General features: G+C 37.2%; 1 protein-coding gene across 7 annotated transcripts in view; it reads left to right on the top strand.

Moving 5' to 3' along the window:
- The window catches only part of ppp2r5a (protein phosphatase 2, regulatory subunit B', alpha isoform), a 236346-nt gene that overhangs the window by 204320 nt on the left and 7916 nt on the right, over positions 1 to 24110 (top strand). For all 7 annotated transcript variants that reach the window (XM_069931345.1, XM_069931339.1, XM_069931338.1 and 4 more), the window contains 2 exons: positions 14016 to 14066; positions 18822 to 18941. In XM_069931345.1, coding sequence (XP_069787446.1) covers positions 14016 to 14066; positions 18822 to 18941 — 171 coding nt within the window. The remainder of the gene's footprint in view (positions 1 to 14015; positions 14067 to 18821; positions 18942 to 24110) is intronic.

The following is a 24110-nucleotide window of genomic DNA, read 5'->3' as shown; positions in this document are numbered from 1 at the left end:
CCAAAGGTAAGGGTAGGAAAATTTAGGGGAAATGTCAGGGTTATGTTTTCTTACAAAAAGAATAGTGGATGCCAGGGATGGTTGTGGAATTTGATACATTAGGGATATTTAAAAGACTCTGAGACAGCCACGTGGATGCAGAAAAAATAGATGGTTATGGGTGTGAGTGGGGTAGGTTTCGTTTGTTAAGTAGGTTTGTATAGGTCAACACAACATCGTTAGCTGAAGGGCCTGCACTGGGCTGTAATGTTCTATTCATTTTTTTTCCCTATAACCATCAGGCTGACAAACCTCCCTGTACATACTGAAACCCTAACCACAAATTGCTCTCACCAAAAGATCCAACTATACTATCGAAACATCACTGATTTTTCTTGCATTAACTCAACTGTGACTTTTTATCTCATTTTATCTTTATTATCTTTTTATCTGCCTTGTCTTTTAATTTGTACTATTGTAGTTGGTGTATCTTTTGGCTCCATAAGAATGTTGGTGTACTTGTGTATATAACAATAAACTTTCATCATCACTTGAGAAATTAACTCATGTCGCTTGCAGGTCTGCCTTTCGATTATAAAAGATTGATAGACTCTTTAGTTATGTTCCCAAAGCTTTTGTAGGTGAAAAGATGTGACCAATATGATACATGACTATTTTATTTCAAACATATTTATCTCTGTTATAAAATTGCACATATTATTTCTTAACTGAAATGAATGTGTGCATTCTGTATCATTGTGTACTTTTTGAAAAATGAGTACAATCTGTGCATAGCATTTAGTTGAGAAGGCCAGTCATTTTGTGGCCAATCAATCATAAGAAAACCAACAATTGGGTGATAACAGAGATCTACTTTGATGGTTAACGTTACAAGCTGATCATCCTGTTTGTTTTAGTGCATGTCAAATGATCTCCACTGGAGCCATCCGCAGTGCTCTGCTGCTGTTATTAGAAAGGATTGGTTGTGAGAAGCCTATTGTTCAAAGGAGAAAGGTATATGTGTGTTAAGTTCCAATTACAGAAATGTGCTGAGCAGCACATAGGCAATTTTTAAATTATTTCATGTTGTTCTGCTAAACTCTAAAAAGAAAAATAGAAAGTTATGATGTAGGAAGGGTTTAGTATATTTTTGAGTAGAAATATCCAGGTCGGCACAACATCGAGGGTTGAGGAGCCTGTAATATTCTAAACTAAGTGGCGTTCTGCAAATTAAGAGGTAAACCCTGCCCAAAATCTAATTTCTTTATATTTGCTACTTTGGTCAAGCTTTTTGAAGTTTGAGCTTATCTGTCACATTCTGAGATTGCTCACAGAAGAATCTTTCCCATTGTACTAACCATAATACAGCCAAGTAAAGAGCACAATTTACAGGGTTTAGATTTACAATGAAAAGAAGCATCATTCAGTTCCAAGCAATGGCAGTATGATCGTACTGTGGTGAGAATTATTCAAGAGGCTGATGGCTGTGGGGAGAAAACTATCTTTAAGCCTGTTTATACATGCTTTCCCTCTTTTGAGCCTTCTCACTGATGGGAGGATGGAGAAAGGAGTGTATCCGGGGTGTAATGGTTGCATCAATACATTGGCTGCTTTTCTTAGATGGCAAGAGATGTAGATGGAGTCCATGCATTATGTTCAGAGCTCCATTTACTATCTTCTGTTTACTCGGTGTTAAATTTTGTTTGATACTCATGTGTAGGATCTGTGCCTTTAATAATGCTAAAGATGTGATGTGATGGTATAATGAGTTTATTGACATAGACATTGTACAGTCTACAAGTGCACCCAAATTCTTCCTTGCTGCATTCAAACAGATTCTTCAATAAAATTTACTATAATAGTATACATTAAATTAAAAAGAGTAGATGGATAATAAATATCCACAATTACAGTGACATTGCAATAGTACAGAAATTCTTTTTTGTTGTGTCGGAATGTTTTATGATCAGTGCAGTAAGGGGAGTTTCAAGAGCCTCATAGCCATTGGAATGAAACTGTTTATAATCCTGGAGGTAGCACTGAAAAGAGGTTGTGCTCAGAGTTATATGGATCCTTTTTCTTGAGGCATTACCTCACATAGATGTATAACTAAGTTATTATTTATCCCTGCACATACACTGTAAATCTTCCAAATTCAATGTCAATTAATCCTGAATTCTGGTACTGTGGAGTTTCCATGTTGAAACCACACGAGTTTCCCACATATTGTAAAGCCAACATTAATTACTTGCTGTATCCACATGCTTACATTGTCCTTCATGTATAAAGACAGCTAGATCATCTGTGATCTTGTTTAAAGTAAAATTTTTCAAACACTTCCTGACAAAGTGGATGACCTCAGATTTTCCTCCTTTATTTTCCATCTGTTCATTTTTATTAGATTTATCTATATTCCTAAAATGACTTATAGTTTGTTTTCTCACTTACCATTATGAACAGATTTGGAAATATTGGAAAATGGGCAAAGGAGTGGCAGAGGAAAGACAGTGTATAGTCATGTTCTTTGGTAGAAGGAAGAAAAGCATATGCTATTTTCAAAATGGGGAGAAAATGCAAGTCCTAGTGCAGAGTTTTCCATAGACTAACTTGCAAGTCAACTCAGTAGCATGGCCTGTGAGGAAAGTGTCATCTATATGGCCATGTGAAAGACTAAGACAGACGTATTTTGATCGAGCTATCCATGAAGAGTACCAAAAAGATGGTTAAAACTAAAATTAAGATTTTTTTTAACTAAAAACTAGACAAAATAACTACTAAGATACCAAGGCACTGAGAACAAAAAATGAAGAAGTTACTACTAAGCCAGGAATGTTAAAATTTATGAGTCTAAATGTTAATGGGATAAATGGGATTGTGAAGAGGAGGCAGGTCTTGGCACACCTAAAAAAGATTAAAGGCGAATATAGTTTTTCTATAAGAAATGCATCTTACCAAATTGGAACATCCTAAATTAAAAAGAGGAAGGGTGGGACAAGTAATATCATCTACATTTGGCTCAAAGGCAAGAGGAGTATCAATTTTAATTAATAAAAAATATATCAATAATAATAGAAGGGGCACTGACTGACCAAGCCGGAAGATTAGTAATGGCACATTGTAAAATTTACATAGGATCATGGATGTTTATGAACATCTGTGCACCAATTTATCATCATGAAGCCTTTATGAAAGATAATTTTTTTTTTAAAAACAGCGAGGGAAGACAAAATATACTGGTTGGAGGAGACTTCAGTTTCTCTCTAAATCCAATACTGGATGTCAGCCAGAACAATGACAGGGGCAAAAGCTGCAAAAACGACACTATCATTTATGAAGGATTTAAATTTGATTGATATATGGAGGCAGCTTAACCACATAAAAAGAGACTACTCATTCTACTCAAGGGCACATGATTCACATACAAGGATTGATTTGTTTTTAATGTCTGCCCAGTTAAAAAAGTAGAGGGGTAAAAATTGAATATTTGGCAAGAATTCTATCAGATCATTCACCATTAACTTTAACTATTGCAATAATGGAAAAACAGGAAAATGTATATCAATGGCGTCTCAATGCCACTGTTGAAAAGGAAAGACTTTAGTGAGATAATTAAGAGATAAATAAAATTATTCTGTGAAACTAATCTTTCTTCTAATGATGTTAGCTTTTTAAATATGGGATTCGCTGAATTAAAGCTTATTTAAGAGGACAAATTATTTCCAATACAAAAAAATCAGAGAGAAAATGCTACAGAACTAAATGGTCTAGAGAAAGATATATTGAAATTGGAAAAAAGACAATCAGGGAGCAGAGTCACAAGAAAAATATAGACTGTTAGAGAATAAAAAATTGAAATATAACACATTATTAACATAAAGAATGGAAACATTTTAAAAACTAAACAAAAAAGTTATGAATTAATGGAACAGGCACATAACGTTTTATCTTGGCAGTTAACAGCAGAGGGGTCATCTAGAATGCTAAATGCAAAATTTACCAAATTTTAATAATTATTTTATAGCAGCTCAATTGAGGTTTTTGTCCTCCTATTATCAACAGGATGAAAAACCAGCTTGGATTCAAATATAAATAAATAAAATTGGTGAAACTATTCCACAATTAATTTTGTATAAATGGAGTAGTGAGTCATTTAAAGGAACTAAAGATTTTTCCATATTGAAACATATATAAAAAATATGGAATAGAATTCATATTGAGAGGAATTAAAAATTATCAATAAAAAAAACATAAACATAACAATTACAGCACGGAAACAGGCCATTAGGCCCTTCTAGTCTGCACCGAACCAAACACCCCTCTCTAGTCCCACCTCCCTGCACAATGCCCATAACCCTCCATCTTCTTCTCATCCATATACCTGTCCAACCTTTTCTTAAATAATACAATTGACTCCGCCGCCACTATTTCTCCCGGAAGCTCATTCCACATGGCTACCACTCTCTGAGTAAAGAAGTTCCCCCTCATGTTACCTCTAAACCTCTGCTCCTTAATTCTTAACTCATGTCCTCTTGTTTTAATCTTTCCTCCTCTTAACGGAAATAGTCTATCCACATCCACTCTGTCTATCCCTTTCATAATCTTAAATACTTCTATCAAATCCCCTCTCAACCTTCTACGCTCCAAAGAATAAAGACCTAATCTGTCCAATCTCTCCCTATACTCTAGATGCTTAAACCCAGGTAACATTCTGGTAAACCTTCTCTGCACTCTCTCCACTCTGTTTGTACCCTTCCTATAATTAGGCGACCAGAACTGCACACAGAACTCCAAATTAGGCCGCACCAACGTCTTATACAATCTCAACATCACCTCCCAACTCCTATATTCCATGCAATGATTGATAAAGGCCAGCATACTAAAAGCCTTCTTCACCACCCTATTCACGTGAGTTTCTACCTTCAGGGAACGATGTACCGTTACTCCTAAATCTTTCTGCTCTTCTGTATTCATCAATGCTCTCCCATTTACCACGTATGTCCTATTCTAATTCTTCTTACCAAAATGAAGCACCTCACACTTATCAGCATTAAATTCCATCTGCCATTTTTCAGCCCACTTTTCTAAGCAGCCCAAATCCCTCTGCAATCCAAAAATGTTGTTAAAACAAAATCATCTTCTTCCTTTTACTTTGAATAACTCTTTATTTGACAATTGGTGTGGTAAAGGGGTACAGAGAGTAATGAATTGTTTTTAGATCTTTTTTCTTAACATTTGATCAATTAAAAGATAAATATATACATAATAATGCAATTTTTGCATATTATCAATTAAAAATGTATTTGGAAATAAAGACTGGGATCAGATTTGAGACTCCCTAAACAAAGTCATTTTGAAGATATAATAACAGATACATTTGTTGTTAAGAAATTTATTACTAATATGTATATAAAATTACAAGAGATTACAAAGAAAAAAGATTTATATAAATCAAAAATGCGATGGGAGAAAGATTTATATATACAAATTCAGGAGGAGATTTGGTCAAAATTATGTTATGAAAGTGTTATGTATACAGTAAATGTTAGATATCAAATGGTTCAATAGAATTTTCTTCATCAGTTGTATTATACTCCACATAAGTTAAATGGACTAAATACTAATTATTCAAATAAATGTTTTTGATATGTGAAAGAGGGACTTTTTTTTGCATTCAATGTGGTCTTGTGAAAAAGTGGAAAGATTTTGGAACGAACTGAGTTTATTATTAGGACAAATTATGAAGAAAAAGATACCTTCGGCAGGTGTTTCAGCAGCCTGTGCGCCAATGCTTTGCAATAATTTTGTAATCTGCATTCAGCAATGAAGTAGGCCTGAACGAGGCAGGTTTCAGGGGAATCCCTGTATTTTGTTTTGGTATTACTGCATTGATCGATGTTGAGGAAGATTCCAGGAAGGGGCAACAAGAGGTCCTTGAACTCCTTGTAAAATTCAGCAGAGAAGCCATATTCCCACAGGGACATGCCCACATGTAAAGAGCCCAGAGCCCGTTCCATTTCATCCTTAGTAAATGTGGCACGCACCCCCTCCTGTCCTAAATTTGGCAAGTCCAATGTGCACAAGAAGAAAACGACACCAAAGGATCTGAGACTATTTTTACTTGGGGATATCTATGAAAAGGATATAAAATTGAAATTGGACAAATATCAAGAAAATTTTTAAAGTATTGCAATAGCAACTGGAAAAAAATGTATAGCGATATGGAAAGACAATAGAGAAGTGTTATTAAGTCGATGGTATAATGAGATGAGAAATTGTATACCTTTGAAAAAAATTATGTATAGTTTAATGAATCGAGTTGAAAATTTTTTTAGTATTTCAAAACCATATATGGATTTCTTGGATAATTTCCCCTCCACCTCTTCTATCTACCCACTCCTCTTAGTTAGTAATTTTTAATAACAATTAATGATCATATATGCTAATATTATTGTATATTAAATGGTAGGTGTTTCGTTTTCTTTCTTGCTTTTGGGTGGGAGGAGGGATGGGGAGAAAAATATAAAAGTATTTTTTGTATCATTGGATATGGATATTTGATTAATGTTTTATTCATTTTTTTCTGTAATGATGCAAACAATAAAATTTTCAAAAAAAGAAATAAATAATACTTTTAGACAATGTTATATGAAACAATATAAATCAAAAATATTAGAAGAAAATAAAATGGATGAATTTTTAACAAATGTTGAACTTCCAAAATTAAAAGATAGAGAACAAACGCCTCTTTCACAAGAGAAGAAATTAAGAAAGCCTTGGATACTTTACAAGTTAACAAATCTACAGGGGAGGATGGATTAACTCCCGCTTTCTACAAACAATTTAAAGATTTATTGATACCTCTTATGACGGATGTATTGGACTGGGCAATGGAGACCCAGACCCTCCCAGAATCTTTCTCAACTGCTATAATTAACAATGCTACCGAAGAAAGGTGGAGACCCATTAAAGTCTTCATCATATAGACCTGTATCACTCCTTAATGCTCATTATAAAATATTGACAAATATATTAGCTAATAGATTGGGACAATATCTACCAAAATTCTCCATGCCTTCTTTGTCAGTACATCATTAGTGTCCCAGCAATAGGGACAATAAATTTTGTTGATCGATGAGAGAGGTCATTAGTTTAATTTTAAAGATAACTTTTCAGAAGTTATGGTCATATGCCTTTTATAACACAAGATTTTATTTTATTCAATTGAATAATTTTCTTTCAGATATATTTTTAATACTAATGCATTTATTTATTTATAACTAGCAGGAAACCCGGCGTTGCCTGGGAAATAAAACACTCAGTTAATGACTACATGGTTGAAACAAAATACCCAAAAAACTTTATGGTAATTCTGCATAAGTATATTTTTTTCAAACACAACATTTATATTCTTTGTAACAAAGATGCACATTTTTGTTTGATGCACAGCACTGTAACTAATTGAGGTGTCCCTGGTACAAGTTCAGTTTTTTTTTTAATTCATATGACCATAAAGGTTAAATTCAATGGGGTCATGACATTCAGCATCACATGTTACCACTGTTATGTATTTGTCATATAGAAGTACATAAGTACACAGAGATGTGAAGCTCCTCTCATGGTTTAGTACATTAAAGATGGTTCCCCCAGAACACAGTATATATGAGAGATAACGTGATGATGTCATATGCACACAGGCACATATACAACACACGCAGGTGCATATATATAACACTCTTCCCACCCCCATAAAACATATGTTCTTTGAAAATAATATAAGGGCAACATTTGAACTAAACTAAATTACAATACCTTTATGGTGCCCCTAGACAAATGGTGAGGAATCACTGACAAAAGACAAAGGAGGAAAAACCCAACACCCAACTCCAACCAACCAATTTTCCCTTGCAACTGCTGGTCACTGCACATAGTCCTTCAGTTGTTCTTGGATCGTCTTAAAGTAGAAGCCATTGGGGTATTTTCCAATTTTTCTAGGCTCTTTGCTTTCTGCGGTAATGCATCCATTTAACTTGGTTTTTGACGAACCCCATTTTGACTTTGTATAGGACTGCGCTGTTAGGTAGGACATTGTGTAGGACTGCTCTGTGGAGCCATAGAACTGCTCAGTTGAGCAGTCAGCATTGAAGGAGACTCACTTTCTAAAGATATATTTTTGAATATTGACGGTAGGTTCTGAAATCTCATCGGGATTGTGAGCGGTGGGTGTAGCCATAGGATAATTCACTACTCTCAATTGGTTGATATGCCGTTTCCATATTTTAGTTGCCATCAGTAAATATAAGAAATCAATGTGTTAAGGATAACGCCTCTCACCCATGGCTCCTTATTATCCCGGTAGTCTCATTCCATTACTGGTTCTCCCACTTCTCAAGATCTGCTGGGTTTACTGGGAGACATTGATTGTTCTATTAGAAGGCCAATGTTTGGGTGTACTGTAAAAAGTCTTGTTCTTAGTTAAGTCCAAACATAAATTCAGCTGGTGTTCTCTTGGTAGTAGAGTGAGGCGTGTTTTTATAGCTCAACAGAAAATCTGAAATTTTGAGGCTCTATAATGCGTTTTAAGTATTTCTTAGTCTTCATTGCTCTTTTGAAGGATTGTACAAAACATCCTACTTCCCCATTTGTTCTTGGGTGGTAGGGGACTGACAAGATGTGTCGTACATTGTTATTGCATAACAATTGTTTAAAAGCTTCCGATACAAATTGCGGACCATTATCAGAAACTAGTTCAATAGGTAGTCCATACAATGCAAATGTATTTCGTAGACTTTCAATTGTCCGGTCTGTTGTTTTTCTCATGTGTGACACTACTGGCCATTTCGAGTGTGCATCTACAACATTAAGGAAGTTTTCTTCCATAAAAGGACCAGCGAAATCAATGTGAATCCTATTCCATAGTCGTGATGGCCATTTGCTTGTGTTATCCTTGGCTTGGGAGCTTTGAGTTGCATATCTTGACAAATGCTACATCTCCTTTCCATCTGTTCAATATCAAGCTCTATCAAAGCCACCAGACATGCATATGTGCCAATGCCTTCATCCAAACCATTCCTGGGTGGTTGTTGTGGAGTTCTGATAATATGGCTGTTTGCCATTTTGTAGGGATGATCGTTCTAGTTCCCCACAGTAAACAACCTTCAATCGATATTTCAAGGCGCCCTGTATAATAGGGTTTTAGTTCTTCAAATATCATTTTGGCCTCAGGTCACCCATTTGATATGAAGTAAAGGACCTTTGATAATATCGCTTCTTTTCGTATGTCTTTGCTGATCATCTTTGTTGTCATTGGTAAATGATGAAGCTGTTCTTGATTAATAGCTGTAGCCTCTGCTGTCCATTTAATTATTTTGTCTTCCTGCTCCATTTCTGGTAGAGGTAAGCAAGATAGAACATCCCTATGGTTGTTTTGGATTGCTGGTTTATGTTTCAAATCATAATCATATGCGGCGAGCATCATGGCCCACTTTTGAATTCTTGTTGCAGCTAGCGCTTGTATTTCCTTTTTAGTGCCTAGAATCAAACTCAGTGGCTTGTCGTCTGTTACTAATGTAAACTTTCTACCATAAAAATATTGGTGGAACCGTTTGAAACCAAAATATTAAGGCAAACCCTTCTTTTTAAAGCTGGGCAATATTGGATTCACAAGTCATCAAAGACCACTGGTTGTTTCCCTTTTTACATTAACTGTGACAGCACTGCTCCTAATCCCACTGATGAAGCATCCATCGCAAGGATAACTACTTTTCCTTGATCATAGTGGATGAGAACATTGTCACTGGATGTTAATAGTTCTTTCAAGCTGTCCACTGCATTACTAGTCTCTTCATTCTAGCACCATTTTTGGTCTTTCCTCAACAATTAATTTAATGGGTTGAAGACGTTGACGTATTTGGAATGTGCTTCTGGTAATGGTTAACTAAACCCAAGAATGACTGCAATTCAGTTCAGTTTGTTGTGTATAGTGCTCTGCTTTGGTACCAGTGGAGTCCTGACAGACTCCTTCACTGTTAATTGTAAAGCCCAGATTTGTGACAGAAGGTACCAGAAATACAGACTTGTGCTGTCGCAGACGGACGTTTGCTTGTGTTACGGAATAAGTTAGTAAAATTATGATAAAATGTATCTTAAGAGGGTAAGATTGTGAGGTTTAGTTGTTAGGTCACATTTCACAAACAGACATCTCATTTGCCATGCAAGAGCTATGCAAGGGTAGACTTTGTGTCTACATTTGGCTTTGCAGGGATAATGGGGAGTGCTTGTGAGAGTTTCACAAGTAGGTATTAATGGACCAGCACGTTTGAACAGCATCCAGGCTCAAGAACTGAGAAATCTTTTGGCTGCTAAACTGGTGCCAGAATTTTACTTTTCTGGATGAAGTTTGTTGTCCTCAGAGAGGCCACATGGTTTTACAGAGAGAAAACATCCATTGTTTGGGAGAGTATTCTGCAGCAGTTTTTGGTGAAGGCTGCAAGTTGGCAGACTTGCTGCAAGACCCCATTTCAAGATGGGTTTTGAGTTCTGAGTTCAGCCTATTCTAAATCTCTGTAGTTAATTGCAGAGATTGTGTCTGGTTATTGTGTTTCTGCTGAAATAGAGGAGAAAGAAGAAAACCTGGAATAAGTTATCTTTTGGAAAAACCCAAGAATGGGCAGTTTGTGTGTCCAACAAACAAAGAATATCCCTTTGAAACCAACAAAGACCTTCCAGAGCGGTAACAACTTAAGTTAAAGCCCCAGAACCTGATGAATATATGAACTGTTCAATTCTGTGCACAGTATGGAAGATTGCCTGATACCAGTGAACTTGGAGAAGTGAAAAGTGACTAATTGGACAGTGGAAAAGAACTTTCTTGAACACATAAACATTATATACACGTGCGCTTAGAATTAGTGGGGGGGGGGGGATATTTAGGTTACGTTGAGTTAATAGTCATAAGTTAAGTATTGATCTTATTACGTATTAAGAAAATAAAACCAGTTTTTGTTTAAGTAGCCATTGTCTTGGTGAATATCTGTTGTGCTGATTTTCGGGTCCTTAGGGCTCGTAACACTTGTTGCAGTTGGGTTAGGACCTTTTTTAGCTTGGATAGGGGCTCAGAGTCGACCCGACCTGTAATTATGAAGTATCGAAGTAACTGAAGTGCCAGTTAATGAAGAAAGTGAAGGCTGTGTAGTTAACCAGGAATCATGGCTTTTATTAGTAGAAACTCAGTAGTACAATAATGAATGATAATGGGTGCGTACACAGTTAGAGCCAAGGGAAGTGTCTTTAGTGGTAGAGATAATACACATCCAATGTCAGTAGAGCAGACTAAGCACAGTGAAAGACTGACAGCATAACACAAATTCATCACAGTAATATTCTACATTGATGCCATGTAATAATTTGTCCAGGTTCGCTTGAAATATTGCCGGGGCTGCTATTATTCCATATGGCATTCGGGTATAGGTGAATAACCCTGAGAGAGTATTGATTGCCACATACTTATTTGAGTCTTCATCCAACTCTTTTTGTTGGTATGCCTATGATAAATCCAGTTTTGTGAATTTCTTTCAGGCCCTGGAATAATTCCTCCACTTTGTGTATAGGATGTTTAGGTGGCTGCAGAGCCTGGTTAATGGTGACTTTGTATCCACCACAAATTCGGAATTCTCCATTGGCCTATCACACTGGTATGATGGGAGCAGCCCAATCACGGTATTGAATTCGTTCCAGTATTTCCTTGTTTTCTAATCATTTCCGATTCAATCTTTCCTTTTATTGCAAAGGGAACCATTCTGGGCTTAAATAACTTTGGTTCCACACCTGATTTCAGTTGTAGTTTTGCCTGCACTCCCTGGACTTTACTTCTGCTTTTTTTGAAAACCATTTGATATTTGTTGAGAACTTGTTCCAGTTTTGACTGGGCCTGTTCTTCCTGGCTTAAGTTCATTATTTATCCAATTTCGACCCAGACAAACTGGATATGTGCTAGCCAGTTTCTTCTAAATAGAGCTGGCGCCTTCTTGTCCATGTTATAGAGGGATAGTCTTCTTGGTGGACGTTCTTAGTATTGCAAGTTCAAGTTGCAATTTCCAAACACTGTGACCTTATCCCCTGTGACTATCTTTAAAATTGTACTGGTTTTATTAATGGGGAGTTGTAGTAGGAGTTATTGTTTTAAACATATAGGTATTAGTGACATGTCGAGCTCCATTCAGAGGTTCATTGGTGATTTTCAACTGGATATAAATTGCTGAGTTTTTATCATTTAATTTGTGAACATACATATGATCTCCAATATCTTGTCTTTCTCTGAGTCATTTGTTTCTTTGCCGGTGCTGGGGCTTTCATCCTTTTCTTCCACTATTTTCACCCTGGATGGGTGCTTTCCGTGTTTTGGTTTCTGCCTTTTATCCATTTTTCTTTTTTTTTCTTGGGAAAATGATGTGTCCTTTATCACAGAGATGACATCTGGATTTCTTGAAATAACAATCATTCAGAATGTGGTTGTATTTCATACAGCAGAAGCATTCTTGGTGGGAAAATTTCCAAACTACTAGGCCAATGTCCACGTTTTTATCAACCATTTTTGAGTCAGAGGCTGTCTTAAATGTTATATCCAGTGTTACCTCGTCCATGCTCAGTAATTTTTGTTTGGTATTGCAGTCAGCCAAACCCATTACTAAATGGTCTCGTAATGCTTGGGTTAGGAATGATTAAAATCACAATGTTTTGCTAGTTTAAATAATACAGCCAATATTTGGCTTACTGTTCTTTGTTTTCTCTCATTAAAATCTCTGTCTTTCAGCCATAACCACTGGTTTGGGTGGTTTACATGTACCTGCATTGTTGTACACAGTTATGTATGATTTTGTTCCCAGATTCTCAGGTGTCAGCAGGGACTTGAGTAGATCAAACATTTTACTGCCCATTAAGCTCAAAAGCAGAGATGGCTTTCGGTTTATAGGCAGCGTCTTATCAATATTATGGGCTAGACAGTAGTGATCGAATCTTTCTATATAGTCACTTTTCTTCTGACTTCATAAATGCTCCAAACTTTACTTCTGTATTTTCTGCCATTTTGACACTTCTGTTCTTTGTTCTCTGTGGCAGGGGCTGTGGGGTCTACTGTGTTGAAAATCTGGCATTTTCCCCTTTAAATCTTTGCTCTACTGTCTGGAGTACGGTGAGGAGGGAAGTGGGGAGTCCGTTTTGATCCTCGTCACCACTAATACATAAGTACCCAGAGATGTGAAGCTTCTCTCATGGTTTAATACAAATTAAAGATGATTCCCCCAGTACACAATATATATGAGTGACAGCATCATCACATTGAGCATGATGACATCATATGCATGCAGGCTCTTAAACAATGCACACAGGTTCATATACATTACAACCACAATTATAATAAACAGTAATGCAAATCAGTGCTGGCATTCTGTTTCCCGCTGCCTGCCCCTTGCATGTCTGGAAGCATCAACAGTGAAGCGAGACTGATGTTCCTCTGCTGTCTCTCGCTTTCTTTTTTGTCTAACTCTACGGGCTTCTGAAGAGCTTCTGCCAATGTTGCTTTGCTCTTTTGGGCCCATATTGAACTGGGTTTGGCCACTTGATTTTATTCTGAACGTATAGCACTGCAACTAATTGAGGTGTCCCTGGTGCAAGATCAATTTTTTTTTGGAACTTTTGAACTTCATATGTCCTTAAAGGTTAAATTCAATGTAGTCATGATGTTCAGCATCAAATGTTACCCCTACTGAACCTCCTTGGACATTTCTAGAGTGCTCCATTTTGATTTGATTGGAGAACAGACATGTACAAATATATATAAGATTATTCTTTGATGTATGCTTAGAGTTTGGAACAAATTTATATACCCTTTCTTTCTCCACATAATCTGTGTTTGGTATTTGATGTTCATTTGTTACAATCGATCTGCTTTTATTATATAATAAAGGGAAATATTATAATTATGATTTCTTATGCCTTAAATTAAAGATTGAATGTAAATATATTTTCATGGTTTCCTGTAGGTCATTAGAGGATTACTAAAATTCTGGCCAAAAACTGTAAGTCAAAAAGAGGTAAGTTATCTTTCTTCTTTTGTTTTGATTGCCTTGATATCTTTTTTGTTTGCTTATACGTGGAATAAATAGACACAGTAAATTCTGTGTTTTAGAAATTTCATTAACCTACTAATATGATCTTTTCAATTGTTTTTTGATTCTAATGTAAAGATGAGTTAGGGGATTGGTGTGCAATGAAACAATGAGAGATGAGACTTTGGGAGAAGAAGTATCGGAGAGAAAAGGGACAGAGATTATCCACATTTCTTCCTAGATCATAATCTGATTCAAATAATTCTTCCATTACCAGGATTAAATTTGTTCATTTTTACATTATGCTCCTATTTAAACTGGACAGTCTGAAAAACTTACACAAATTGTCCCTGAAAATGTGAAGTAGGGGGAATTACTTGTCTTCATGAGAGAAATGGGAATGGATTTAACAAGCTCAATATGGGCCTGGTTTATTTGTGGGATGTACAGTTTTTAGTCAGTAGTGAGACAGGAGGTGGCTAATCTGCACCAGTTCTCCCTGGACTAGAAAAGGGTATACTTGCAAACTTGTCCTGTCAAGGTTACTGGGTTCTTAAATTTTATAAGCAACTATATCAAACCAAAATCCAAGGGAAGAGTGCCAAAATAGATGAATTCTTGTTAAATATTGAATTACCTCAATTACAATTGGAAGAACAAAATAAATTACTAAAACCCCTGAACCACAGAAATATACAATACACTAATGACATTGCCAAATAATAAAGCACCAGGCAAAGATGGATTTCCCACAGAATTTTACAAGTTATTACAATTCCGTTCCTCTTAGAAGTAATGAAACAAGTGGAAGAGACCCAGAATTTGCCTGACTCTTGCAAAATGGCAATAATCTCAGTAATTCCAAAAACAAGAAAGGACCTGCTGTCACCGGCTTCATATAGGCCAATATCTGAACTAAATACAGATTACAAACTAATTGTAAAACTATTAGCGAATAGATTAATGGATTGTGTGCCGAAATTAGTGAAGTTAGATCAGATGGAATTTGTTAAAAATAGAAGAATGGCAGATAATGTGTGCAAATTTATTAACTTTATTCATATGGCACAAACAAGCAAAACATAAATTGTGGCAGTAGCTCTTGATGCAGAGAAAACCTTTGATAGGGTTGAATGCAGTTATTTTTAAAAGTTCTACAGAAATTTAAATTACTGGAAAAAATCATTAATTAGATGAGGGCACTATATAATGGTCCTATGGCAAAAGTGGTAACAAATAGATGTGTTTCAGATTACTTTAAATTGAGTAGATGAACAAGACAGGGATGCTCACTATCACCTTCCCTATTTGCTTTAGCTACAGAACCATTGGCAGAACTGATAAGAAAATACCCCATGATAAAGAGAATAATTTAAAATTAGCTTATTTGCAGATGATATTATAATATACTTAACACACCCAGATAAATCAATAAAAAAGATTGTACATAAAACTGAAAGAACACGGGACGATATCAGGATACAAGGTCAATATCAATAAAAGTGAGGTGATGCCAATGAATAAAGACTATACAGAATGTAAAAGGGAATCTCCTTTCAAATGTCAATCAGAGGCCATACATTACTTACATATCAGAATAGATAATAATTTAAATCATTTGTATAAATTAAATTATCAACCATTAATAAGGAAAATATAAGAGGATTTTGAGAAATGGAAAGAACTACCACTAAGTTTAATAGGGAGAACAAACTACATCAAAATGAATATTTCCATGACTACAGTACGTATTCCAAATGTTACCGATTCTCTTGACAGGAGAATTCTTTTAAAAATTGAATAAATTAAAAAGAAAGTTCCTATGGAAAGGCAAAAAAATCAAGAGTAGCTTTGGATAAACTAACATGGTCAAATAAACAAGGGGGAATTGCAGTTACCAAATTTCAAAAACTATTACAGGCAGCACAATTAAGATTTTTGTCAAACTTTTACCAGACAGGAGAAAAACCAGCTTGGCTTAAGATAGGGTTATATAAATTAGAGGAAAATGTTCATGAACACTTCCTCTATAAGTGGAATGAGAAACTGGTGCAACATAACAACCTACCAATACTACATCATATATTAAAAATACAGAGAAGAATACATCTAGAACGAAGGATGATAAATGATCAAATACCAAAATTATTACTAATGCAAAACCCATTAATTCCTTTTACAATGGTTAATTTATTCTTCAAGGAATGGGCAAGCAAAGGAATTAAAAGAATAAAGGATTGTTTTTTGGGAAATAATTTATTGACATTCGAACAGTTAAAAGATAAATATGGAATATCACAGGGTACAATATTTTTGTATTATCCATTGAAAACCTATTTAGAAGAGAAGGTGGGAGATAGTCTAAGACTACTTGAGAGTAGTTGCTTTGAATATTCAATCACAGACACTGTGATTAGTTAAAAAATTTATCACAAACATGAACAGTAAATTACAAAACAAGGAAAATGATGGTGATATATAAACCCAAACAATATTGGGGAAAAAAACTTAAATATACGGATAAAGAATGAAACATGGATGAAATTATGTGCAGGTACCATGACTAATATAATAAATACACGGTATCGTATGATACAATACAATTGGCTCCATAGATTATATATTACCATGGAATCCAACACTATCAGACAAATATTTCTGTTGTAAACAAAAAATTGGTACGATCATACATGCAATTTGGACATGTACAAAAGTGAAAACCTTTTGGGAGGATTTAAACTTAATATTAAATAGAATTACAAAAAATAAGATACCAAAAGACCCAAAAGTCTTCCTGTTAAACAACATAAAAGATAAAGAATCAGGTCTAAAATTAGACAGAGCTCAAAAACGATTTATGATGATCACACTGGCAACAGCAAAAAAAAATACATAAAAATAATAACTTGGAAAATGGAAACAGCCTTAAAAATATGACAATGGTGCATAGAAATGAATATGTGTATTCCATTAGAAAAAATTGCCTGCACCCTAAGGAACAAATAGTCTTTATTTGAACAAATTTGGGAACCATTCATAACGAATATTAGAAGCCTCCATCTCTTGATGTGACAAGTTACAATTAAGTTAAGTATAATATATCGGACAACACAATCTTTCTTTTCACTTTCTTTAATGTTTGGTTTTTCTCTTTTTCTTGGTTTAAGGAAGAGGGTTGGGGAGGGGGAAAAATGAAAATGTCACTGTGTACATATTAATACTGAATATCTGTATATATTGTTACTGACATGGTTCACGGTGAAGTGTTAAATAAAATATTATTAAAAAAAGGTTATTGGGTTCTTAATTTGGTGTTACTTAGTCAGAAGTCAGCATTGGCGCCATATTTGTATTCAAGATGTCTAACCTCCTAACTTGCATAACATCCCCTATCATCAACATCTTTGGGGTCAGCAGTAACAAGAAATTCAAGTCTGGGTTCCAAGAACTGGCCAAAGACTGGGTATCCTATGGCAAGTGGTTCACCACATGATATTCTCCACCATCAACAAGACAAATCAGTAGAATGATAGAGTAAGCTTCATTTGTCCGGATGAATACAATTGCAGCAATTGTCAAGAGACTTGATAACAACCAGGATAAAACAGTCTGATCTAAGCTTACCAAAAATTCACTGATTCTACTTCATGGCTGTCATGTATACAATTTTTGAAATAGCTGGATTAATCCAACTCTTAAACTTATGATTTGTACATGAGGCAGATAAAGACGAGCAGCCGCTTGAATGCACCACAACCTGCAGTTTCCCCTCCAAATTTCACCATCCTAACTTGGAAATTTATTGCCAATCCATTGTCACTGAGTGAAATCTCTCAGCACAGCAACATCATGGGAGTTCTTTGCGCTAAAGGATTGCAGGGGTTCATGAAGTGGCTGAACACTATTCCTGTGGACAATAAAGCAGTGGCATCAAGAAAATGAATAACTAATTTTTTTTTAAATGAGAGAAGAAAGCACTTGCTGTTCAACCTTTTTGCACTTCCCATAATTTTATACTGCTGAAATAAATCTTCTCTCTGCCTCAAAGAAACAACCTCAGAAAGTCGATCTTTCCCCATAATTGTAATTCTTCAGCCCTGGTGTTACCACGTCCTTCCTGTATTGTGATCAGAACTGTACAGTGGTCAACTTAGTATTTAAACATTTTTGAAATGATCTGTATGTATTTCATTTCTCACCCAATAAGAACAAGTATCCTCAATGCCTTTTCTTTAAACCACTTTAAGTATTCTGTTTCTGTGGATAAGCATCTCCAGATACACCTTATTTCTTTAAGGAATTGAATATTCTGTCATTTCATGTTTTTCTGCCTCTCTATTCACCCTTGCCAAGTATGTTAATTCACATACTTTTAGATTGAATTCTATGTTTTTGCTTGCCTACAAGGCCATTGGAAAGTTACTGGCATCCACAATTTTCTTCATTATTTTGAACACCAACAATTTTGGTATTTTTACTTAGTTGGTTCATCAAATTATAATCTTGCATCACCTTTCTTGGTTTTCAGGTTATGAGTGTTGCTGTCAAACTATTGCAAAGGCCAAGTGTTGGAGCAATTGGGGCCTGTGTTGTGCACAAGATATGTGTACTTTTTTCATGGGGACAAGTTATTTTAGAAAAAAATGATTTTAAAAATATGTTTTCAATATATTAGAGGATAAAGATTTTTAATTGTTTAAGATTTTTTTCAGATTTATAATTCAAAATGCATGCTTTCAGGTTATGTTTTTAGGTGAAGTAGAAGAAATTTTGGATGTGATAGAACCTTCTCAGTTCAAAAAAATCCAAGAGCCTTTATTCAAGCAAATAGCCAAGTGTGTGTCAAACCCACACTTCCAGGTAAAGAACTGTATCTGATGAACAAAGCTATAACATGTTTTTGGCCTCCTTTCCAATTGTGACAAGAAGTTATAGTAGGAATAATAAATATATCTTTGCAGACTTCAATTTACAAATTAAGATTGAGTTCCAGAAGAATATTAGGATAACAGTACAGGTGACCACCACTTTATAGAAAATAGAACATTACAGCACAGTACAGACCCTTCGGCCCTCAATGTTATGCCAACCCATATATTCCTTTAAAAAAATACTAAACCCACCCTATCTCGTAACTCTCTATTTTTCTTCCATCCATATGCCTGTCTTAAGAGTCTTTTAAATGCCTCTAACCATCCCTGACAAGGCATTCCAGGCACCCACAACTCTCTTCATAAGAAGAATTACCCCTGATGTCTCCCCTAAGCATCCCTCCCTACACTTTGTACATATGTCCTCTGGTGTTTGCTATTCCTGCCTTGGAAAACAGGTGCTGGCAGCCCATCCTATCTATACTTCATAATCTTCTAGACATCAGGTCTCTCATCTTTCTCTACTCTAAAGAAAGAAGTCCCAGCTCTGCAAACCTTGCCTCATAAGATTTATTTTCCAATCCAGGTAACATCCTGGTAAATCTCCTCTGCTCCCTCTCCATAGCTTCCACATCCTTCCTATAATGAGGTGACTACAACTGAACACAATACATTAAGTGAGGTCTCAGCAGAGATTTGTACCATGATCTCTCTACTTTTGAACCGAATCCCCCTATTAATGAAACCCAGCATCCCATAGGCCTCCTTAACTATCCTATCAACCTGTGCAGCAACCTTGAGGGATGTATGGATTTGGACTCCAAAGTCCTTCTATTTATCCACACTCTTAATTAACTGACCATCACCCTTGTACTCAGCCTTTCCAAAATGCATCACCTCACCCTTATCCAGATTGAAATCTATCTGCCACTCTTCCACCCAATTCTGCATCCTGTATATACTGTATAACCTCTTGTAACCTTTAACAACCTTCAGCTCCATCCTCAACTCCTCTAACCTTTGTATCATCTGCAAACTTTGTGACACACCCTTCTGCCTCTTCATCAATGCCATTTGTAAAAATAGAGCAGGGGTCCCAGAACAGATCCTTGCGGTACTCCACTAGTCACTGAACTCCAGGCACAATGCTTTCCTTCCATTATACTCTTTGCTTTCTACCTGCAAGCCAATTGTTTATCCACATAGCCAAGGTTCCATTGATCTCGTGCCTCATGACATTCTGAACGAGTCTTTCATGGGGGACCTTGTCAAATGCCTTACTAAAATCCATCTACCGTCCTACTTTTGTTACCTTCTCAAAAAACTCAATTAGGCTCGTGAGGCACGACCTTCCCGTCATGAAGCAAGGCTGACTATCCTTGAGTAGACTGTAATTCTCCAAATGTTCATAGATCCTATCCTTAAGAATCCTCTACAATAGTTTCACAGCACTGACACAAGACTCACCAGTCTATAATTCCCAGGATTCTCCCTATTACCTTTTTTAAACAAGGGGACTACATTTGCCATTCTCCAATCCTCTGGCTCTTCCTCTGCAGCCAACGAGGACTCAAAGATCATAGCTACTGCCCCAGCTATCTCTTCCTTCGCTTCCCACAGCAACCTGGGGTATATCTGTCCAGCTCCGGGGACTTATCAATCTTGATGTTTTTAAGAAGATCCAACTCTTCCTCTTCCTTAATCTCAGCATTGTTCAGTACACAGCCTGTTCTATTCCAACCTCACCCTGATCCAGATCCTTTTCTCTTGTGAATACTGAAGCAAAGTATTCATTTTGGACCTCCCCAATATCCTCCGCTTTCAGGCACCTGTTGGCTCCTTTATCCTTTAGTGGCCCCACCTTTATTCTCATCATCCTTCTTATCTTCACATACGTATAGAATGTCTTGGGGATCTTCTTAATTCTACTTGCCAAGGTCTTCTCATGCCCCCTTTGAGCTCCCTTTCTTAAGATCCTTCCTGGCTATCATATACTTCTTGTGAACCCTTCCTGTTTCCTGCTTCCTTCTTCCTTTTGACACTAGTTGCCTTACCTGTTTTGTCAACCACGGTTCTCTTTTCCTTCCAACTTTTCCTTGTCCCAGTGGGATAAACCTATCCTGAACCTTAATGTGTAGGAAGTTTAATCACAAGCGGTCCCTAAATTCCCTTCACATTAATTCTGTGCTTTCACCCTTGAATATCTGTTTCCAATTTGATCTTGCTAGTTCCTGCCTCATTCCATTGTTATTAGCCCTTCCCCAATTAAGCACTTTCTGTTTTTATTCTTTTCCACAGCAATGCTAAAGCTCAAGGAGTTGCGTCACTCTCACCAAAATGCTGCCCCACCAAGAGGTCTGCCACCTGATCAGGTTCATTACCCAGAATTAGATCCAGTATGGCCTCTCCTCTTGTCGGCTGGATTACATGCCTTGTTTTGGACTCTCCTGACAAATTCAGCCCCATCCTTCTTTCAGTCAGGAGGTGCCAGTCAATATTAGGGAAGTTGAAATCATAACTACAACCCTGTATTTCTGCACCATTCTAAAATCTGCCTCTTATCTGTTCCTTGGTGTCCTGAGGGCTATTTGGGGGCCTATAGACGACTTCCAGCACAGTGATTGCTCCCTTTCTATTTCTGACTTCCACCCACACTGAGTCAGTGGACACTCCCTCTATAGCCTCTTTCCTTTGTATAGCCATGATACTATCCCTGACCAGTAATGCTACTCCCCACTCCACCCCCATTTCTTACCTCCCATTCTATTTCATTTAAAACAACTAAACCCTGGTACCCGCATCAGCCGATCCTGCCCTTCCTCCAGCAAAGTCTCTGTAACAGCCACAACATCGTACTTCCACTTACTGATCAATGCTCAAAGTTAATCCCCTTTATTCCTAATACTTTTAATGTTGAAATAGACACATTTCAAACACTCTAACTGTCCGCATTTATGTTTTGTCCCATGCCAGTCCTTCCCCACAAACTCAGAACACATAACATCATGGTTTTGTCCTTCTGCCCTATTCTCTGCACTCACATTCTGGTTCCCACCCCCCTGCTGAACTAGTTTAAACCCTCCCCAACAGCTTGAGCAAATCTGGTCCCTTTCCAAATCAGGTGCAGGCCATCCTTTTTGTATAGGTCAGACCTTCCCGAGAAGAGATCCCAATGAACCACAAATCTGAACCCTTGACCCTGACACCAACTCTTCAGCCATGCATTCATCTCCTACATCTTCCTATTCCTACCCTCTCTGCTGTGTGGCACAGGCAGCAGTCCCAAGATTACCACCCTTGCTTTTTAACTTCTTACCTAACTCCCTATATTCCCTCTTCAAGACCTCCTCACTTCTCCTCTCTATGTCATTGGTCCTTACATGGACCACAACATCTGGCTGCTCACCCTCCCCCTTCCAAATGCTGTGAACTATATCAGAGACATTCCTGACCCTGGCACCCAAGAGACAACAGGGAGCCTCGATCTTGTTCACAGAACTTCCTATCCACTCGCCTAAACAACATCCCCAATTACCATAGCTCTCCTCTTCTCCCCTCTTCCCTAATGAGTCAAGAATCCAGCCTCTGCACCAAAGATGTGACCACCATGGCTTGTCCCTGGTAAATAATTCCACCCGCCCCCCAAAACAGTATCCAGAACAGTATACTTATCGTTGAGAGAAACAGCCACAGGTCTGCTCTGTCTGCCTATTCCCGTTCTCTCTCCTAATTGTCACTCAGTTACCTATCTCCTGACTTTTGGGATGATTGTCACCCTGAAGCTCCTCTCTATCACTACATTTGCTTCCTGAATGATTCGGAGTTAATCCAGCTCCATTTCCCTAACTCAATCTCCCAGGAGCTGCAGCTAGATGTACCTCTTGCAGGTGTCATCATTAAGGTCAATTGCGCTGTCCTAGATTTCCCACATCCTGCAATCAGAGCATTCCACTACCTAGCTGCTGTCACCATTAACTCTTCCTAATTTAAATACAAATATCTTACCTGGCCTTAACTCACTGGAATCAACATCAGCCACTGCTCTCTAAAGCCTCGAGCCAAGGCCTCAAAGTTCCACTCCTAGCCTAGCCGGTCTTCTTGAGCTACCCTTTTTATTTGTCGCTGCCCCTTATGTTTATTACTCCTCCCACCAATCACCGTTCTGTTGAATCCTTAACTTGCCCTCTGCTCCTTTTTAAATTCACTCACCTCCAGCTGGTTTCCTGATACTCACAGCTCTCCCGAGACCCTCACTCCTCATTTTTCAGCGACGGTCTCAAAATTTGTTTGGATTATGGAAAATCACCCTCAAAATAATGAAGCCGATTGGCAGGGTAGATGCTGAGAGGAATTTTCTCCTGAGAAGTTGGGGAATAGCTAGATCTAGGGGGGTGGGGGGAGGGGGCAAGGTTTCATAATAAAAGGTTGCCCGTTTCAGAAAATGGGAGATTCATATAACTCACTGTTTCTTCCACAAAGGTGCCTAAATATTCAAAAGGAGATGCAATGCTTGTTCTAGAATCCCAATTGTAATTTACAAAGACACATGGATTTAAGTGGTATGTTACAAACTCCCTGCTTGTCATAAATCTGGATAGTGCATGTTGGGAGGCTGAAGAAATATTTTTCAGATCAAAGAGAGTAATCATCCTCCTTAGCATATAATTAATCCAATGACTGCAAATAAGTAAAATACGAAAATCTGTAGACACCATGTTTGAAGTAAAAGAACAAAGCTGGAGAAACACAGTAGGTCAAGCAGTGTCCTTTATATAGAAAAGACAAATATAACCGACATTTCGGGTTTGAGCCCTTCATTAAAGCATGGAAAAGGTAGGCATCCGAACAAGAGGTTTTTTTTAGGGGGGGGAGAGGCATGGTCGCAAAGGCAGGAGGTAATAGGTGGAGAAGGGAGGGAGAGAACAAAGGCAAGCAAGGGCAAGAGGGATGGGTAGGTGAATGGAGAGGGAGGAGGAGATCTGGAAGGGGGGGAAGGAGAAGTGAGAGAGGGGAGAGCAGGTTAGCAGAAACTGGAACAGTGGATGTTAATGCCATCTAGCTGAATAGTGCCCAGACAGAAAATCAGGTGTTGTTCCTCCAATTTTGGAGGTCTTGGTGGGATAGTACACAAGGTCATGGACAGACATGTGAGCATGGA

Source organism: Narcine bancroftii, chromosome 4 (assembly GCF_036971445.1).
Source record: "Narcine bancroftii isolate sNarBan1 chromosome 4, sNarBan1.hap1, whole genome shotgun sequence".
NCBI lineage: Eukaryota > Metazoa > Chordata > Chondrichthyes > Torpediniformes > Narcinidae > Narcine > Narcine bancroftii.
This window is presented reverse-complemented; position numbering and strand designations above follow the sequence as displayed.